Below are 17,740 nucleotides of genomic sequence, written 5' to 3'. Positions count from 1 at the left end.
GGTCTCTGTGATCTTGCCGCCCCTCTCTCTCTCCGACGGCAGGGGGCAGCGGCATAAGACATGAACGGTTGCTGCCCCTTCTGTTCCTGCGCCCTGGACACGGCAGGCACAACTGGCTGCGTGGACAGCAAGCTTTGAGGCTGAAATAGAAGATTAAGGCCTTGAACAAAATCACAGATTAGATCAGTGGTTGATAAAAATTACAGTCTATGATTTTACATCTAACACATATTAGCCTAATCTCTTGTTTTTACGTCTTCCAGAGAAATTTTGAGAAAACAAATATTTGGGACTGTTAGTCATAGAGTAAGCCTCATAGTCTCAGGATGTTTATAGTTGTCTTACAGGTAGTAGCAGGATGAGCCAGTAGACAGGAAGTGCTGTGCCACTTAGTGAAGAGTTAGTAAATGTGAACAAATGATTGCCGACATCCCTTCAGGAAAACAACTTGTTTCGGTAGCTTTTCAGTGAGTTCACAGTCTGTCGCTGCCGTGTCTTTGGCCAGTGTGCAACAGTATAATAATTCCAAGAGCAAAAAGTCTCTTAAGACCTTTGTTCTGATTCTGCCATTTTAGTATTTAAGTACTCAGAGACTGACCTCTTCCAGACCTTTCTCATTCCCTGAAACAGTCTGTATTTCTTTTTGTGTTGCCACAGAACTCCGATCATACTCATTCTGACACTTTTGCACACTGTAGGTCACACCGACTAGTGAATAATGAGATGTTGTAAACAGCAACCCAATTGTAAAAGGTTGTGACCAGCATTTTATTAAAAAAAGAAAAGGTACAGAATAGGGTAGATTAGAAAATACCACAGAGTGAACCGTGTATAGAAAGAGTCATGTTTCATAAAACTTCTGTTTCACTTAAATTTTGTTTATCCTGGGTTGCAGTATAAAATGTATTTCTTACTTTAGGTCATAGTTAAAAGATTTTTTTTGAAAAACACTTTGTTGCAGTATAAACCATATCATCATGTAATTGTTTTCTAAATCCATCCCCTCTGCTAGACTATGCACCTCTTGAAAAAAGGAATCACATTTTCTTTGTCTCTTAATTTCTAATAGCTGGAATAGATCTGCCTAACAGTAGGTGTTTAGTGTTTGTGGAATGAATGAAAGAACTGAAATCTACTTAACTTCTCTAAACCTCATATTTTTCCTAAATTAGAATGTCACCCACCAGATCTCACAGTGTTCATGTGTAGAGTGGTTGAGATATGGATGTGAAAGTGCTTTATTGTAAGGATGATGTGCAGAATAAGGATTATCATCCAGCATAAATTTTGTTATTGTTGCTGGGCAGATAAGCTTCAGAAACTCTTAAACTCTTAAATCAGTGTTCTAAAGATGACATATTTATTGCAATACTATCAATAGTACTGTATTATCCCTTTTTAGGTTACAAGTTAGGAGACAGTCTTGAAAAATTAAGTATGTGCTTTTTCTTTTTCATTTTTGCTTTTTAAATTATGGAACAGTTAATTATAGAACATACAAAGTAGACACAGTGTAAGACGGACTGCTGTGTACTCAGCTCCACCTTCTACCAGCAGGTAGCAACTCAGAGCCAATGTTGTTTCATCTGCGTCCTCTCCTATCTCCCGCTTCCTGTGTTACTGTGAAGCATTTCTTTTCTTCTCTCCCACTCCTCTCTCTCCCCCGACCCTCTTCCCTCTTTTGCTTACCTTTTCAAGTATGTAGAAATATTCTTAACATTCTTTTAAGATAGAATCATTAGTGCCAAGCAAGGTAGGTTGGGAATTTAGACTAAAGTCGTACAGTGCTGTGTGTGAATGAGCTCTTCTATGACAGGAACTAGCAGGTAAACAAGATATTTTATTTCCCAAGATTTTCATATGATGGTGACCAACTCCATTGCAAAACAATGATCACATTCCAGAGTCGTAAGTAGTTCTGGAGGCTTAGTTACACAATCACCAACTCTGTCATCTTCCTCAGAAATGTGACCTTACAGAAAAGTAAAGAGTCTGAAGCATGACAGGTCACTTTTAAAGCTTTTTGAAGTTTGTTTTCTATCATGTAAGAATCCTTAAGCTTTTGACCTCTAGCTAGGCAAGAAAAAGTATCTGACTGAAACTTTTGAAATACTGTAAAACTATAATAAACGCCACTTTAAGACTATAGCCCCAGGCTGTAATATGTCACTCAGAAGTTAAAATCTACTTGGAAGAAAAAATTTTTAAACATCATGTGTATTATTAATTTATAGTAATCTTTTTTTGGTTTTCATAATTTTGTGATTTGGGCCTTACTGTGATAAATATATAGATCCAAATAATTTGAAACCCTAAAGATACTTAATTTTGTCAAATTTCACTTATTTAGAATTTTTCTTCCTTAAAGTCAAATGTAGAGACTTTTTTGATTTTGAACAAGGTATTGCTAAGTTTTACCCAATGCAACAATTGAATAGTCCAAAACTGTGCATTTCTCAACTTAGTGAAAACCAATTGTTACTACTCTAACTCTGTGAATCACCAGGGTTTTTTCTCATTTGATCTCATTCTCCACAAACTACTCCATTTGACGAGTATTGTCTTGTATTGACTTCTATTTCCCATCAACCCAATTATAAACTCAATATTGATGACATTTCTCCATTTTAGACCCTGACTCTATGTCCGTTTAATCCTGCCTCTCAGTGTAAACTGGAGTTAATTTTAGCCAGGTGAATGCATTTCCTTATGGCCTCTCTGGGTGCCATTCTAACTCCCTGCTGTCTGATCACGGCACAACTCTGGTTCATCAAGGCCACTTCCCCCCCGTTCCTCTTCTCTAACTTAAGCTCTGCCAATCTTGCGGGACCCATTTCAAGTCCTACCTTTTCAAATAAGCCTTCCCCAGTAATACCTGTCTTCCTGGCTATTTTTATTTTTTGAGGGAAGAAGTATGACTTTATTTGGAAAGCTGACATACTGAGAAGATGGCAGACTAATGTCTCAAAATAACCATCTTATTGGGGTCTGGTTTCTGGCTGTTTTTAGTTCTTGATTTCCTGTGTCAGGTATATTTGTCCTTGAATATAATTTGAAAATTTCCCCCTAACTATAAAAGTAATATATGCTTCATGTAAAATTATTACATAGGATATTTGAAAGTGAAAAGATTGCTCCTGGCTTCCCAATTCCAGTCTGCAGAGATAACCACTGTTATGTGTCTTTACTGTCATATTTCCGCATATAAGCAAGAATATACATGGCACATATTACACACATACATGTTTATACACATGGAGATAGCTATAGGTTTAGATATATTTTACACACATACACCATCTTATAATTTTCTTTTTCCATTTAATGATGTATCTTGGAAATCTGTCCATGTCAGTAAATATAAGTGATTTCATTTAAACATGTCTCTCTATTGTGTCAAGTTGTTTTATACATATACATATATATGTATGTATATATATTTATATATATATTTATATTTATACATATATATGTGTATATATTACATATATATATTTATACATATATATCTCATCTTCCTTCACAGAAGGAAAACGGAAACTCCTCAAGGGCAGGATAATTACATGTTCCTTCTCTTTTCCATTCACTTATTCTTTAGTCTTTGTGCATTTATTGCATATTTCACTATTCATGCTGTGGGAAATCAAAGATGTTTATTTCTCATAATCCCTAAGGGGTCAGGATCTAGTAGATAAGAATCTACATTTATTCTTAGAACTGTAACACAGGAAGAAATTGAGAAGTATCACCAATTTTTGTTACTGGAAATATGGCTGATTAAGTTATTTGAACAATTTTCTTGCCGAAAATTATTGAAGTTGTTGAATATATACAAGAAAACATCCTCAGAGGAGCAAAGTCCTAAAACTCTAAGGAACTGTAAGGAAAAGCAAGAGTTCAAAGAAGCTTAGACAGAAAAAACTTTTGACAAAATTCAGCACTCATTTATGATAAAAAACCTCCAGAAAGTGGGCATAGAGGTGCATATTTCCAATATAATAAAGGCCACATATGACAAACCTACAGCTAGCATCATACTCCATGGTGAAAAGCTGAAACCATTCCCTCTAAGATCAGGAACAAGACAAGGATGTCCACTCTCACCACTTTTGTTCAACATAGTTTTGGAAGTCCTAGCTACAGCAGTCAGAGAAGAAAAAGAAGTAAAGGGAATCCAAATTGGAAAAGAAGAAGTTAAGCTGTCACTGTTTGCAGATGACATGACTATACATAGAAGATCCTAAAGATGCTACCAGGAAACTGCTAGTACTCATCAGTGAACTTGGTAAAGTCGCAGGTTCCAAAATTAATACACAGAAATCTGTTACATTTCTATACATTAACAACAAAAGATCAGAAAGAGACATTCAAGAAGCAATTCCATTTACTGTTGCATCAAAAAGAATGAAATACCAAGCTAACACTGCTTTTTCCTTGAGGGCATTTGCTACTGCAGGCAAATTTGGACTTTGCCTGCATTGTGGGTAGTAAGACTACATAGAAACCTAGTAAATGATTAATATTAAGATTAGCATAATAATTTGGGGGTGGTGCAGAGTTTCTGGGGTACTCAGAATCCTCTGTTTATGGACCTGGTGGGAGCTCAGTAGGGTAATTTATTTTGTAAACTAGGCATTTTTGTTTTGTGTAATTTTCTGTATACATGTTATAATTTAAAACAAAAAATTAGATGTGAGAGAACAAGTTATAAAACAATAATATGATCTCACATGTGTGTACATTATATAAATGTATATGTGCATGTGTGCCTATGTTCTATGAATAGAATGTGTAATATATAAATTCCACACATTGATAAAATACAGAAATTTTAAAATATATGTGTTTGGGAATGCAAAAGTTTATGTGTGTGTTTCATATACACAAAAAAGATGTGAAAGAGTATTCTCCAACTACCGAGGAGAACCTTGAGAGGTAGAATAGGGGTGGGGAAGAAGCGAGAAAGAAATTTATTATACTTTGTGCTTCAAACCACTGTTAAATTTTTAAAATATCCATTATTATTTAGTATTTTAAAAAAAACAGATTAAAAAGGATGGCTTCTGTTTCTGCCCTTAGATTAAAAAAAAAGTGTTCCTTCCACCAGGCTCCATACCATTTGGCACAGTACCTTTTTTTTTTAATGTCTTATTCCTTGGCTAGACTGTAACCTCTTAAGGGGAACAAGACAATTTTTATCTTTCTATTTCTTGTATCTAATTAATCCTCATATATAGGAGAGGATCTATAAATGCTAGTAAAAAATAAATGAATAAATGTACGTTAAAAAGAATTTAGGACTGTAGGTATCCAGTAGATAGAGTGTTTCCTTAGAGTCTCTTGTTATGCTTTTGAATATTATTTTGTATCTGGCACAGCAGTGGGTGTAAAGTTGGCACAGTGAATACAGGTGGATTTGAATTTAACTGACACTTTGTGGAACCTGTAGGCAAATGTGGAGTCCACCATGTGGTGCCCCTCTTGATCCCAGAAAGCAGAAAAATGCAAATACTCTCTGAGAATTAAACTAAGAAATGAATGTCTAACTGATTAAAGTCAAGAAAGGCAACGTGATCTTACAAGACATAAGGACTCTCTGGGCACAGAAATTTGACTAACCTAATTGATGGTACTGACATCTTTAAAACATACAAACATAGAAAAATGCTCAGGAGAGCATTTTCTCTCTCTCCAAAACAGAAGAAAAGAAAAACTCTTAATGAAATTGTCACGATACCTAACAAAGGACTGTCTGACCAATAGCACCTGCCAGGTGGAGGCAAGCATCCAGCCTGCCTGGCAGGCGGATAGCCCTGTGGTACAGAGCTGAGAGCCTCATGCCATCTTGCACTGGAATCCTGCGTAATTAACTCCACTTGCTCTGCTTCCGTGTGCACCAAGCTTCCCTCTGGTGATTTGCCTTCCCAAGGAGATAATGCACTATCAGGCTGATGCAGAGTCATCACTATCAGATTGATGCAGAGTCAGCATGCCTGATTCTTTTGTTGTTCACTGTAAATAATAAAGTCACCTTCTTCTTTTTTTATATACATCAGTGTCTTGTGAGTTTTGTTAGCATGAGTCTGCATTCCTGGGTCCAGTCAGTGAGATCGGGTACCAGAGTCTGCAAGGCTCATCAAGGTAAATACTACCTTGTGGGCATCTGTTGGAGCCGACTGCTGGATTTCCCAGGTGATGATGCCCATCCGTGTCATCTTGCTCCATGTCCCTTTTCCATTCCACACTTCACCAGAAAAAGTCTTCCCAGAAGTAGTATGTTAGAACATCTTAGTAATGTGTGCATTTCATCTGAAGAGTACCAAATAATACTGTGTCAATGATAGTAGACACTTATCCTCTGGGTGAGTATTATTGGTTTGCTGAATTTCACACCCATTTGGGTAAATGGAATGTGTGATGTTATGTAGATGCCACATACCGAGGACCCCCAACAGTTCCAGTTCTGGCTTCACAGCCCCTTCACTTCTGGCTCTCATCTTGTTGTCAGCATCGATCCTGGTATCATACTCAAGTCACTTCCTAACCTGGGTCTCTCTTGCAGCAGTGAAACCCAAAGAAGATGGAGGACACAATGAGTTCGACAAGATTAAGGATAAGGATGCAAGTAGAGCAGGCAATGAACGAGGTTATAGAATTTTTTTTTTCTTCCATTCTCATCTTTCTCTCTTTCCTCCAAACAGTCCCAGTAGCGTTTGAAAGGGTTTCTAAATTCCATACACTGCTATGGAAAAAATAAAGCACAAGTTCTCAACACCATGTTTTTCTGCTTACCTATAACAGAATGTAAACCAGATTTCAATAAATCATTAACAGCAATACCTTGTCAAAAAAGATATCAGAGTAGATAACAGGGCAAAACTCATACAACTCTCAAGTGAATCCTGGAATTTTTAAAAAATTGATTCTTGCATTACATAAGTACATTATCAGGTGGGGCTTTGGTAAATGGAAGTTTTTCCTCTTTCTATCCTGTTCCTCCCCTGTCACCCCAGCTTCCAGCCAGAATAATCGATCGCTACATTTCACTATAATTTTAGCAAGAAGGTACCTAGAGCAATCCTCAGTTATCAATTTGATTTAAAATAATCTATATTTTATTGGTAGATTAAGACATAAAGATCTCAAATAGGACAGAAAAATACAGAATCTCTAAGACTTACTTGGTTCTTTTAAAGCTATTGTTTTGACAATCACAATTTTGTCAATTTTATACAGTGGAGTTCTGCCGCAAAATAAGGCACGTGTAAAATTCATGAGACTGCTGTCTCTGTGTATCAGAGTTATTCTTGTAGACTGATGTTAAATGAATACTATGGGATGAATTGCTTTATAGGTTTGTGGGCTATTCCTGATTATTTAGATGCTGCTTAACCAGTCAGTAAAATTTTCAGGCTTTTTGACCAGATTTACCATCCTCTGGCTTTTATTTCCTTTGGATGAAAGATGATGATAATGAGGAAAGGGTCCATTTTTCATTCCCACATGAACAAGATGTGTTTCACAGCCAGAGACAGCCTGAATGTAAGTAAGATAAGTCGCTATACTGAAGACCCAACAGGGCGTCCATAGTGGAAGTTAGCCTGGGTAGCACTAAAACACTCAAAATCAAGCCTATCACCACCTCTGAAGTACTGGTCCTACTTTAGTGAATCAGTAACAGGATCTTATGATACAAAAGTTAGCATCTTCTAAAGCAAACCAGGCTATGTAGTATGTTACATGCTATATGGAAATAACCTCCCCTCTGCCAAAAAAGAAAGAAAAATCATATTTCCTAGTTTCATTAAATATTTAATTAGTGAGTAGAGGCTAACCATGGTCAACATTTATTTGCTAAAAAAAAAAAGCACAACTCTCAAAACTGCCTGTATTTCTTCAGAACTTAAGTATATTTCCTTACTTTACCAAAGTACATGATATCTTGTCAAGATTCTTGCAAATATGGAAGTACATAAAGTTTACTCTAAGACAGAGGAATAGAGTGAGCCAGAGAAAGATGGTTACCTGAAAAGTGAAGCGCATTTGACTTACTCTTCTCCCTGTCTCTTTCCTCCTGAGCCCAGGCCACTGCCTCCCTTTTTTCTTTCTTTCCTTCTGTCGAAGGTCAGTGTCGAGACAGAGATTCACTGGACAGAACTGAAAAGACAGCTAGACTGGTGAGACAGAATTATGCTGAAGTTGGGCAGCATTATGGCAAGCTGAAGATGCAGTTTTCAGAACTATACAGATATCTTCAGACTTGGACCTCCTTTGTAATGAAGCCCTAACCTTTCATAGGCTGGCTACATAAGGAGCCTATATGAAATGACAAAGGAGACCGAATTTCCCTTTCATTCTCTGTTCTATCTTTCTAAATTCTTTTTCTGGCATCGTCTGGTTTTCTTCAGTCCTGCTACAGCCCTCTTAACTTTCTGATGCTTGTCCCTTTCCAATAAAAGATTTACCATAAGGCTTGATATAATTCAGTCAGTCTCTGTGTATGTATGTTAGTGTGTCTGTGTGTTGTGCTTATGTATCTACGTTTTGTTTTTGTTCATTTTTAATATACTTTAGCAGGTTTCTTTCTAACCAAATAAACTCCAAGAGGGATATTTTTTAAGTTTTTAGGATTATTGACTCTTCACACAGTCTGGAAACTACTCTCAAAAAATGTTGGGTACAATTTCATGGTGTTTATGGCCTCTTAGTATTTATTTGTGGATTCCACTAGTTTCAGAGTCCCTGTGATGAAATTCCAAAGTTACCTACTTCCATGGTCACTGGTGATATTCATTCACCCGACACTCATCAAATGCCTTCTCTGTGCCAGGCACTGTGCAGGGCATTGAGGTACAGTGAAACGGACATTGGTCCACCTATCAAAATGTATAGTGTAGTTGAGGAGACAGACAAGTAAACACACAGTTGTAATACAGTATATGTACCGTAGTAGGAAAAGTACAGGGTACTTCAGGGAGCACATGAGATGAGTGTTTAATTCAGCTTTGGGGCATCAAGAAATTCTCTTTACACTGATACCTGAGTTGTTCTAAGTAAAAGGAATGCTATGTACAAAGTCAAGAGAATTAGAAACATATATCTGTTGAGAAATTTGGGTTTGATTTTAAAGGATCTTAAGTTGAGGGATGGTAAGAACTGATCTATAACTGAAAAAGATAACTGACTCTGGCATGAAGAATGGGTTGGGAGAAGCAGTACTTGAGGCTGGGAGACTTCATTAGTAGCCAGTAGACAGTAATCGTGACATTAACTGACAGTGCGAATGAAAAGAGGATGAGTCGAAAGGATGTGAATTGGAAACCACAGTATTTAGTGATTGAATTCATTCCTTCAGCAGATACTTACTGTGCTGCTTTGAGTTAGACACTGTGAGATGTGGTGAACTGTAGAGACACCGTCTGTATCTTCAGGTCTAGTAGTTGTGACCCCCAGGCCCCTGGAGTGGACAGCTCAGTGGATGGTGGGTGCTGTCCTCCACAGATGGAGCAAACATGTGTCTCCAACTAAAGGTTCCCAGACAAGTGCTTCTTGAAGCTATAAATGTACCTCCTGAGATTTCAGAATGTCCCTGCAGTTATGAATTGCTGTGTGTGATGAGAGATGCTACTGATGGAAGAATGCTTCTGCAGAAACAGTATTCAGGGAGGAGCTTGAGAACCACTGATAGAGATGACAGGTGGAGCCCCAAAGTGAATGAGATAGATTACCCAGGAAGAGTGTGTAGAATGAGAGGAGAGGAAGGGTGAGGACTGGACCTGGCAGAACAATGGAGAAAGAAGAGGAACCAGATGAGAAAGCCAGGAGTATGTGAAGAATGTAAAGTGTGTTCCAGGATGGAGCCAGTGGAACAGAAGGGAGGAGGCGCAGTGTGGCAGCAATAGTCAGCTTCAGGGCCTATCAGATAGGCCTCTGATAACCTGAGCTTACATATTAAATGTCACAGGTTCACCACCACTTTAGCTGAAGGGAATCTAAATATCATGTGTAGGGGTGGCATAGAATGGAGTGAAGGAGAAGTTGTCATCAATATGAAAGAAGGAGAATAAGTTTGTATCCAGTTAAGTGGTAGCAGTATATGCTAAAAGCAACAGAGCATCACTTTAGATATCAACAGGAAAAGGTTGTCACTCAAATTTTACAGCCAGCTGAGGCATCTTGAAAGGGCAGCACAGAGATCATCATTGACAGTGAATGACTTGCAAAGTATCCCAGTCATGTGTTTGCCCTCGGGGAGGGAATTATGCGAAGACTTGCAAGAGCCAAATAAGTAGTAAGAATAAAGAACCTGATAAGGGGAAGAAATGATAGTAGGGTGGTTTTTTTTTTTTTAGGTGGTATGCATTTAATTGTGAATAAGAGTTGTTAATATAGTACTAAGTCATAAGCCACAGGACTTCCCTGGTGGCTCAGACAATAAGGAGTCTGCCTGCAATGTGGGAGACCCAGGTTCGATCCCTGGGTGAGGAAGATCCCCTGGAGAAGGAAATGGCAACCCACTCCAGTATTCTTGCCTCGAAAATTCCATAGACAGAAGAGCCTGGCGGGCTACAGTCCATGGGGTCGCAAAGAGCTGGACACGACTGAGCAACTTCACTCACTCACTCATAAGACTAATGATAAATGAGTCCTCAAAAAAGAATACTGAAACAGACTTACAGTAATGGGGATCTGCGATTACAAAATGTTTCAGTAGTTTGGCAGGCAGAGGGAAGATGGAAGAGTGCAAGGAAATTTTTTTTAAAATACTATTTTCTTATTGACATTAATTAAGAAATAACAGGATCAAGAAAGTAAAGTCAAGCAGTGCTTGAGTAGAAATAGGATGAATAACTTCCTAATCAGTTGGCTAAGAATGAGGGGGAAAGCAGAAGTTTTAGAAGCATAAAAAACAGAATACAATTTAAAATTAAACCTGAACTTTCCACACAGTGACTACACTGTTCTGTTAAAAGACAAGGATTTGATTTTTTTTTTAATCTAACCATAATATTATCCTGAGGCACACCTTTAAAAGAAAAAAAAAGAGAGGTTTGTAACCACAGATGCGAAGGGAATTTTTTTAATGGATTTGAAAAGAGTAATATGTTTAATATTACAACAATGAATTAAATATGCAAAAGGAATGGCCAAAAGTAGATTTAAAGCAAAAATAACCAAAATGGACTCAGAATGGTCAAAACTGTGAATGACATTTACAAAAATAAGATTAAAAGAAAGGTCCTTTCCTCCCCAAACATAAAAATGCTACACATATTAATTATTAAATTTTGTCAGATCTTTAAAAAATGGATATTTTCTGTGTTAGCTAATCTGTTTTACACCTTGGGAAAATAGGGACCATTTCCTAGTTTATTTTAGGAAACTTGGATGACTTATGACCAAATTCCATGTTTTGTCTTTTTCTTAAAAGTTAAGAATACTTTCACTTTATATAAATCTACACTTATGTAATCTTAAGTCAAATATTAGCAAATAAAATCTTCCAGCATATTGAAAGAGTTGTACATATGATAAATTTGGGTTTGTTTCAATAATGTACCATTTATCATTAGAAAATCCATTAAACCTGCCTGCCAGTGCAGGAGATGCGGGTTTGATCCCTGGTTTGGGAAGATCCCTTGAAGAAGGAAATGGCAACCCAGTCCGGTATTCTTGCCTGGGAAATCCCATAGACAGAGGAGCCTGGCAGGCTACAGTTCATGGACTCAAAAAAGAGTTGGACACAACTTAGCGACTAAACAACAACAACATATTCTGTTAGATCTTTTCAGTCGTGACAAAAGGAAAAATGCTTGGAAAGATTTATGAACTGAAGGATAATGTCTCTCTTTCTGAGACAGTAAAGACAAAAGCAACTGCTTCAAACTTGGAAGCATTCAGCAAAGCATAACATTTGGAAGATGTTTTTGAAAGTTTTATATACAGAGAACTGAAACTTCAAGGGGTGAGACTCTACTTCATTACAGTACTTAATACATTAAGTGTTTGCAGCCAAAGTTCAGCTGTACTAATAAGGCTCACGAACGTTTTTGAAGTGCTTCTTGCAAGCTAGATGTTTTTCTGATGCCTTACGTGTACTATCTCCTATACTGCTGAAAACAGTCATCTGAAATAGGTACAGATAGTATTTTACATATTTTGCAGATATGGCTACCGAGGTACAGGAAGTCTTAGTAGCTTGCCCCAGGGCACCCAGCTAATAATTGGCAGAACCAGCTTTGCAACTCAGTCTAGTGCCAGAGTCCACTTTGCTAAGCATTATGTTGTACCAAGCCTCTTAATTTTCTGACTTACTGGACTTCTCAAAAAAAAAAAAAAAAAAAAAGGAAAGGAAAAAAAAGGCTCAGGGAGGGGATAAATTTAACTTAATCTGTGTGAAGAATAAATTTGGATGATAGCTTTTCAACTCACAGCTGAAAATCCATTGAGAGTTTGTGAGGAATACTTTTCTCACCTGCATTCAGTCTTTGCTGGAAGGTCCTCGTGGCAAGTGTTTAGAGCTGAAGTTTTATTCTGTTGCCAAAATAACTTCTAGAAAAATCACTTTGAAGAATTTTTAAGTAAAATATTTCCCTGTTTACTCCAAAACAAATTAGTGGACTTTGAATGTCCCTCATTTCATCCACAAGGCTGGTTTTTCTCCATCTGTGACTAAAAAAGCGGTTTGATCAGCGTGCCCCACGTTGAATTCTTGTTTCGTACACCACTTAGGCTGGAAGGCAAACGTTTTCATCAAGCAAGAATACTCAGTGCTTATGTTGATCAAAGCTTTTAAGCAAAAAAATTGTTTCCCTCAACATCAAAAACACCCAAACCAATTATAAAATGGGCAGAGACTGAGGATACATTTTTCCAAAGACATACAGATGGCCAAGAGGCACATGAAAAGATGATCATTGCTAATCATCAGAGAAATGCAAATCAAAACCACAGCAAGACAACACCTCACACCTGCCAGAATGGCTGATATCAAAAAGACAACAAATAATAAGTGTTGGCGAGGATGTGGAGAAAAGGGAAGCCTGTGCACTGTTGGTGGGAAGGTAAATTGGTGCAACTATTATGGAAAACAGTATGGAGGTTTATTAATAAAGTTGAAAATAAAAGTACCATACAATCCAGCAATTCCACTTCAGGGTATTTTTCTGAAGAAAACAAAAACACTAGTTCGAAAAGATACATAAACCCCTATGTTTATTGCAGCATTTTTTACAAGAGCCAAGATATGGAAGCAAACTAAGTGTCCATTGGTAGATGAATGAATGAATAATAAAGAAATTATATATAAACACATATATAATGGACTATTAGCCATAAAAAGAATGAAATCTTGCCATTTGCAACAACATAGATGAACCAAGTGAAATAAGTCAGACTGAAAAAGATAAATATCATGTGATTTCACTTATATGTAGGATCTAGAAAAGAAAACAAATGAACAAACATAACTAAACAGAAACAGGCTCATAGACACAGAGAACAAACAGGTGGTTGCTAGAGGGTTGGGGTGTGAGGGGATGAGTGAAATAGGTAAGGGAGATTAAGAGGTAGAAACTTCTACTTACAGAATAAGTGAGTCATGGGGATGAAATGTACAGCATAAGGAATACAGTCAATAATGCTGTAATAACTTTGTATGGTGACAGATGGTAACTAGACTTGGTGCGGTGATGCTTTTGTAACGTAGAGAAATAGTGAATCACTACGTTGTACATCTTCGACTAACAGTGTTGGAGGTCAGTTCTACTTCAGTTAAAATTTTTTTTGCTCCAAAATCTGCCATTGTTTTAATATTTTAAGTTTGGGATTTAAAAAAAAAATACTTTTAAGCATTAAAGGGAGGATTGAGGTGGTTTTATTTTTTTCAAGCTTATTTAAAGGTGGCATGGACTTTTAAAAACATTGAGGAAAACTACTTTAAATGTATGCCTGTTGATATGGAAATGTAAAGATGCTCACAATGGATTTTCCAAGAACAGCATGCCTTCTACATCCTTTCAGATTTTTCTAGCCCTCTAATCAGAAAACTGAGATGCTACAATCTTATAATACTCTTGAATTTCTTTTTATCATTCTCTTTTTTAAAGTAAACATGGTATATCTCAGTTGATAGCTGTTGAAATGTTTATAGCATGAGTCTATTATTTCCTTACAGGTGAACAGTCATTAATTTAAAATAACCCAGTTTTACTTGTTTCATTCTTATTCTCAAGAATTCAGGTTTACCTGAAATTATTATAGCTATAATTTCTTCTGATTATCACTTGTTTGTCACATTACTTCCAAACATTTATCAGTTTTTATATTTTAAATCAATCTGAATCTTGATCTTTAAATAGTGAGGCTTATGTTGATAATAATGTTGTTTATAAATGTTTATGAATGGGCTTCCCTCATAGCTCAGTTGGTAAAGAATCTGCCTGCAATGCAGGAGACCCCAGTTTGATTCCTGGGTTGGGAAGATCCGCTGGAGAAGGGATAGGATAACCATTCCGATATTCTTGGGCTTCCCTTGTGGCTCAGCTGGTAAAGAATCCACCTGCACTAAAAAAAAAAAAAAAAAGTCAAAAAAAGAATCCATCTGCAATGCAGGAGACCTGGGTTCAATCCCTGGGTTGGGAAGATCCCAGGGAGAAGGGAAAGCCTACCCACTTCAATATTCTGGCCTGGAGAATTTCATCGACTGTATGGGGTCGCAGAGTCAGACACAACTGAGCGACTTTCACTTGTCACTATATTATAATAAAAGTTTGTGCAGTATGATCCCATTTTTATAAAATAGATTTAAATCTCTGACATGCCATATGAAAAAGAACCTAAAAAAAAAATTCCTCAGTTATTAAAAGTGCTGTCTTTGACATTGAAACTGCAAGTGATTTAAATTTTTATTTATATATTTGTTCAAAGTTTTTCTTGTAAAAATATACTGTTACCTATTTTTAAAAAATTTAATGAGGGAGTAAGACAGTAAACTATGAAACAAAGTATACAAATGTCAAAAGCTATCTTATGTACCGGCCATACCATTAGAAAGTATAATGTGGGGCTTGGTGGTCTACTAGGTAAAATCCACTTTCCAATGCAGAAGACGCAGGTTCAGTACCTGGTCAGGGAACTAAGGTCCCACATCCCATGGGGCAACTAAGCCTGCTTGACAGAACTAGAGAGAAGACCATGAGCCGCAACGGAAGATCCTGAATGATGCAAGAAAAACCGGGCTCAGCCAAATAAGCAAATATATAAACATCAAAAATACATGAATTTTTAAAAAAGGAAGTATGTGGGGGGGGACAAAATAAACAAGCAGATAATCCATTCACAATAATAATATAAAATGCCCAGAAGTGAGTAAGAAATATGTAGATCTTTCCTAAAAATAAACTTAAATTTTTCTGAGGTACTTGAGACGGTGGAAAATTGTATCACAAGTCTCAAAAAGAAGACAGTGTTTTATTTTTTTTTCCATTTATTTTTATTAGTTGGAGGCTAATTACTTTACAATATTGTAGTGGTTTTTGTCATACATTGACATGAATCAGCCATGGATTTACATGTATTCCCCATCTCGATCCCCCCTCCCACCTCCCTCTCTACCCGATTCCTCTGGGTCTTCCCAGTGCACCAGGCCCGAGCACTTGTCTCATGTATCCAGCCTGGGCTGGTGATCTGTTTCACCCTAGATAATACACATGTTTTGATGCTGTTCTCTTGAAACATCCCACCCTCACCTTCTCCCACAGAGTCCAAAAGTCTGTTCTGTATTTCTGTGCCTCTTTTTCTGTTTTGCATATAGGGTTATCGTTACCATCTTTCTAAATTCCATATATATGTGTTAGTATGCTGTAATGTTCTTTATCTTTCTGGCTTACTTCACTCTGTATAAGGGGCTCCAGTTTCATCCATCTCATTAGGACTGGTTCAAATGAATTCTTTTTAACGGCTGAGTAATATTCCATGGTGTATATGTACCACAGCTTATCCATTCATCTGCTGATGGGCATCTAGGTTGCTTCCATGTCCTGGCTATTATAAACAGTGCTGCGATGAACATTGGGGTGCACGTGTCTCTTTCAGATCTGGTTTCCTCAGTGTGTATGCCCAGAAGTGGGATTGCTGGGTCATATGGCAGTTCTATTTCCAGTTTTTTAAGAAATCTCCACACTGTTCTCCATAGTGGCTCTACTAGTTTGCATTCCCACCAACAGTGTAAGAGGATTCCCTTTTCTCCACACCCTCTCCAGCATTTATTGCTTGTAGACTTTTGGATAGCGGCCATCTTGACTGGCATGTAATGGTACCTCATTGTGGTTTTGATTTGCATTTCTCTGATAATGAGTGATGTTGAGCATCTTTTCATGTGTTTGTTAGCCATCTGTGTAGAAGATAGTGTTTTAAATGAGAGAGACTTGAATATGTTTAAATTCTAATGCAAAAAAAGAAGGAAGTTAAATTTCCACACAATGGAAGAAATGATATTTTTTAAGGAGGATCAGTAGCATTTGGTGCCTGAGTAGGTGTGGACCTTGAATAAAAACTCAGAAGTAGTGATTTTCCAAATTTTCAACTTAGGTTCCTAGGCAGAAGAGGGTCTCATTAACTATTAAGAGCTGAATAGCAACCATTTATTGAGGGCCTATTATGTATGAGACCTGTGATAGTTATTTCCATAAATTAGCTGAATTAATCTTTACTACCATCTGAAAGTTATTAGCCCCACTTTTTAGATAAAGAAGCAGACTTTTTGAATAACAATAGATCATTTGACTAAAGTCTGACAGGGGGCTGTGTCAAAGCTTGCAATTTGAACTTGGACGTGTAATCTAAAGTCTTTTCTTCAGTATATACTCCAGGATGCCATCACCACCAGACAGACCCTGGAAGGAGAAGCAGGCTTTGGGTAAGGACAGTGAGTTTGTCTTTTTAACATACTGAGTTTAAGAGATTAACACAATATCAGTTTGGAGGTAAACCATGGCAAATATGGTCTGGGGAAAGACAGCTACAATATTCTTACCAGGTGGTGGTTGAAACCTTACAAATAGATGAGATTGCCCAGGGGGAGAGAGTAAACAGCAAAAAAAGAGGCCGGAACTAATTCTGGGAACACAACAACAATTAAGTAAGTAAAAAGAAGCTAATGTATGAAACTGGAAAGGGATGGTAGATAGGAACAAGTGGGCAAAATAAACACACTGTATTTCATCAGTGTGTGTATTTCATTAGTATACGTATATTCATTGATTTGGCTGTGTTGGGTCTTAGTTGTCCACGTGGGACCTTTAGTTGCTGTGTCTGGGCTTCTCTTTAGTTGAGGTGCTCAGGCTTAGTTGCCACATGGCATGTGGGATCTAAATTCACCAACAAGGAACTGAACCTGCATCCCCTGCATTGGAAGGTGGGTACTTAACCCCTGGACCACTAGGGAAGTCTCTCTTCAGTTTTTAAGACAAGTATTTTCATGTTTTAATATCTCTAAAATTGGTATATATCTTACTATCATCTTGTAACTGGCAGCAGTTTTTTTTTCTGCTTAGGGTGGAAAATAATGGTGCATTTTATAACTGAAGAAACACAGTTGACCCTCAAACAACACATTTTTGAACTACATGGGTCCACTTATACTCAGATTTTCACCTGGGTAGAGGGGTCAGTGCCCCTAACCTCCACGTCATTCAAGGGTCAGCTGTATTTTAATGTCGTTAATGGTTTGAAAATCAAT

At 37.3% G+C, this 17,740-nt stretch overlaps 1 protein-coding gene across 3 annotated transcripts in view; it reads left to right on the top strand.

The window, feature by feature from the left end:
* NSMCE2 (NSE2 (MMS21) homolog, SMC5-SMC6 complex SUMO ligase) overlaps positions 1–17,740 on the top strand; it is a 232,104-nt gene that overhangs the window by 111,903 nt on the left and 102,461 nt on the right. For 2 of the 3 annotated variants that reach the window (XM_061123215.1, XM_061123217.1), the window contains one exon: positions 6,563–6,646. The exons of the other annotated variant lie outside the window; for it this stretch is intronic. In XM_061123215.1, the coding sequence (XP_060979198.1) occupies positions 6,563–6,646 (84 nt within the window). The remainder of the gene's footprint in view (positions 1–6,562; positions 6,647–17,740) is intronic. 3 annotated transcript variants of the gene reach the window in all.

Source organism: Dama dama, chromosome 21 (assembly GCF_033118175.1).
Source record: "Dama dama isolate Ldn47 chromosome 21, ASM3311817v1, whole genome shotgun sequence".
In the NCBI taxonomy this organism is placed as follows: domain Eukaryota; kingdom Metazoa; phylum Chordata; class Mammalia; order Artiodactyla; family Cervidae; genus Dama; species Dama dama.
This window is presented reverse-complemented; position numbering and strand designations above follow the sequence as displayed.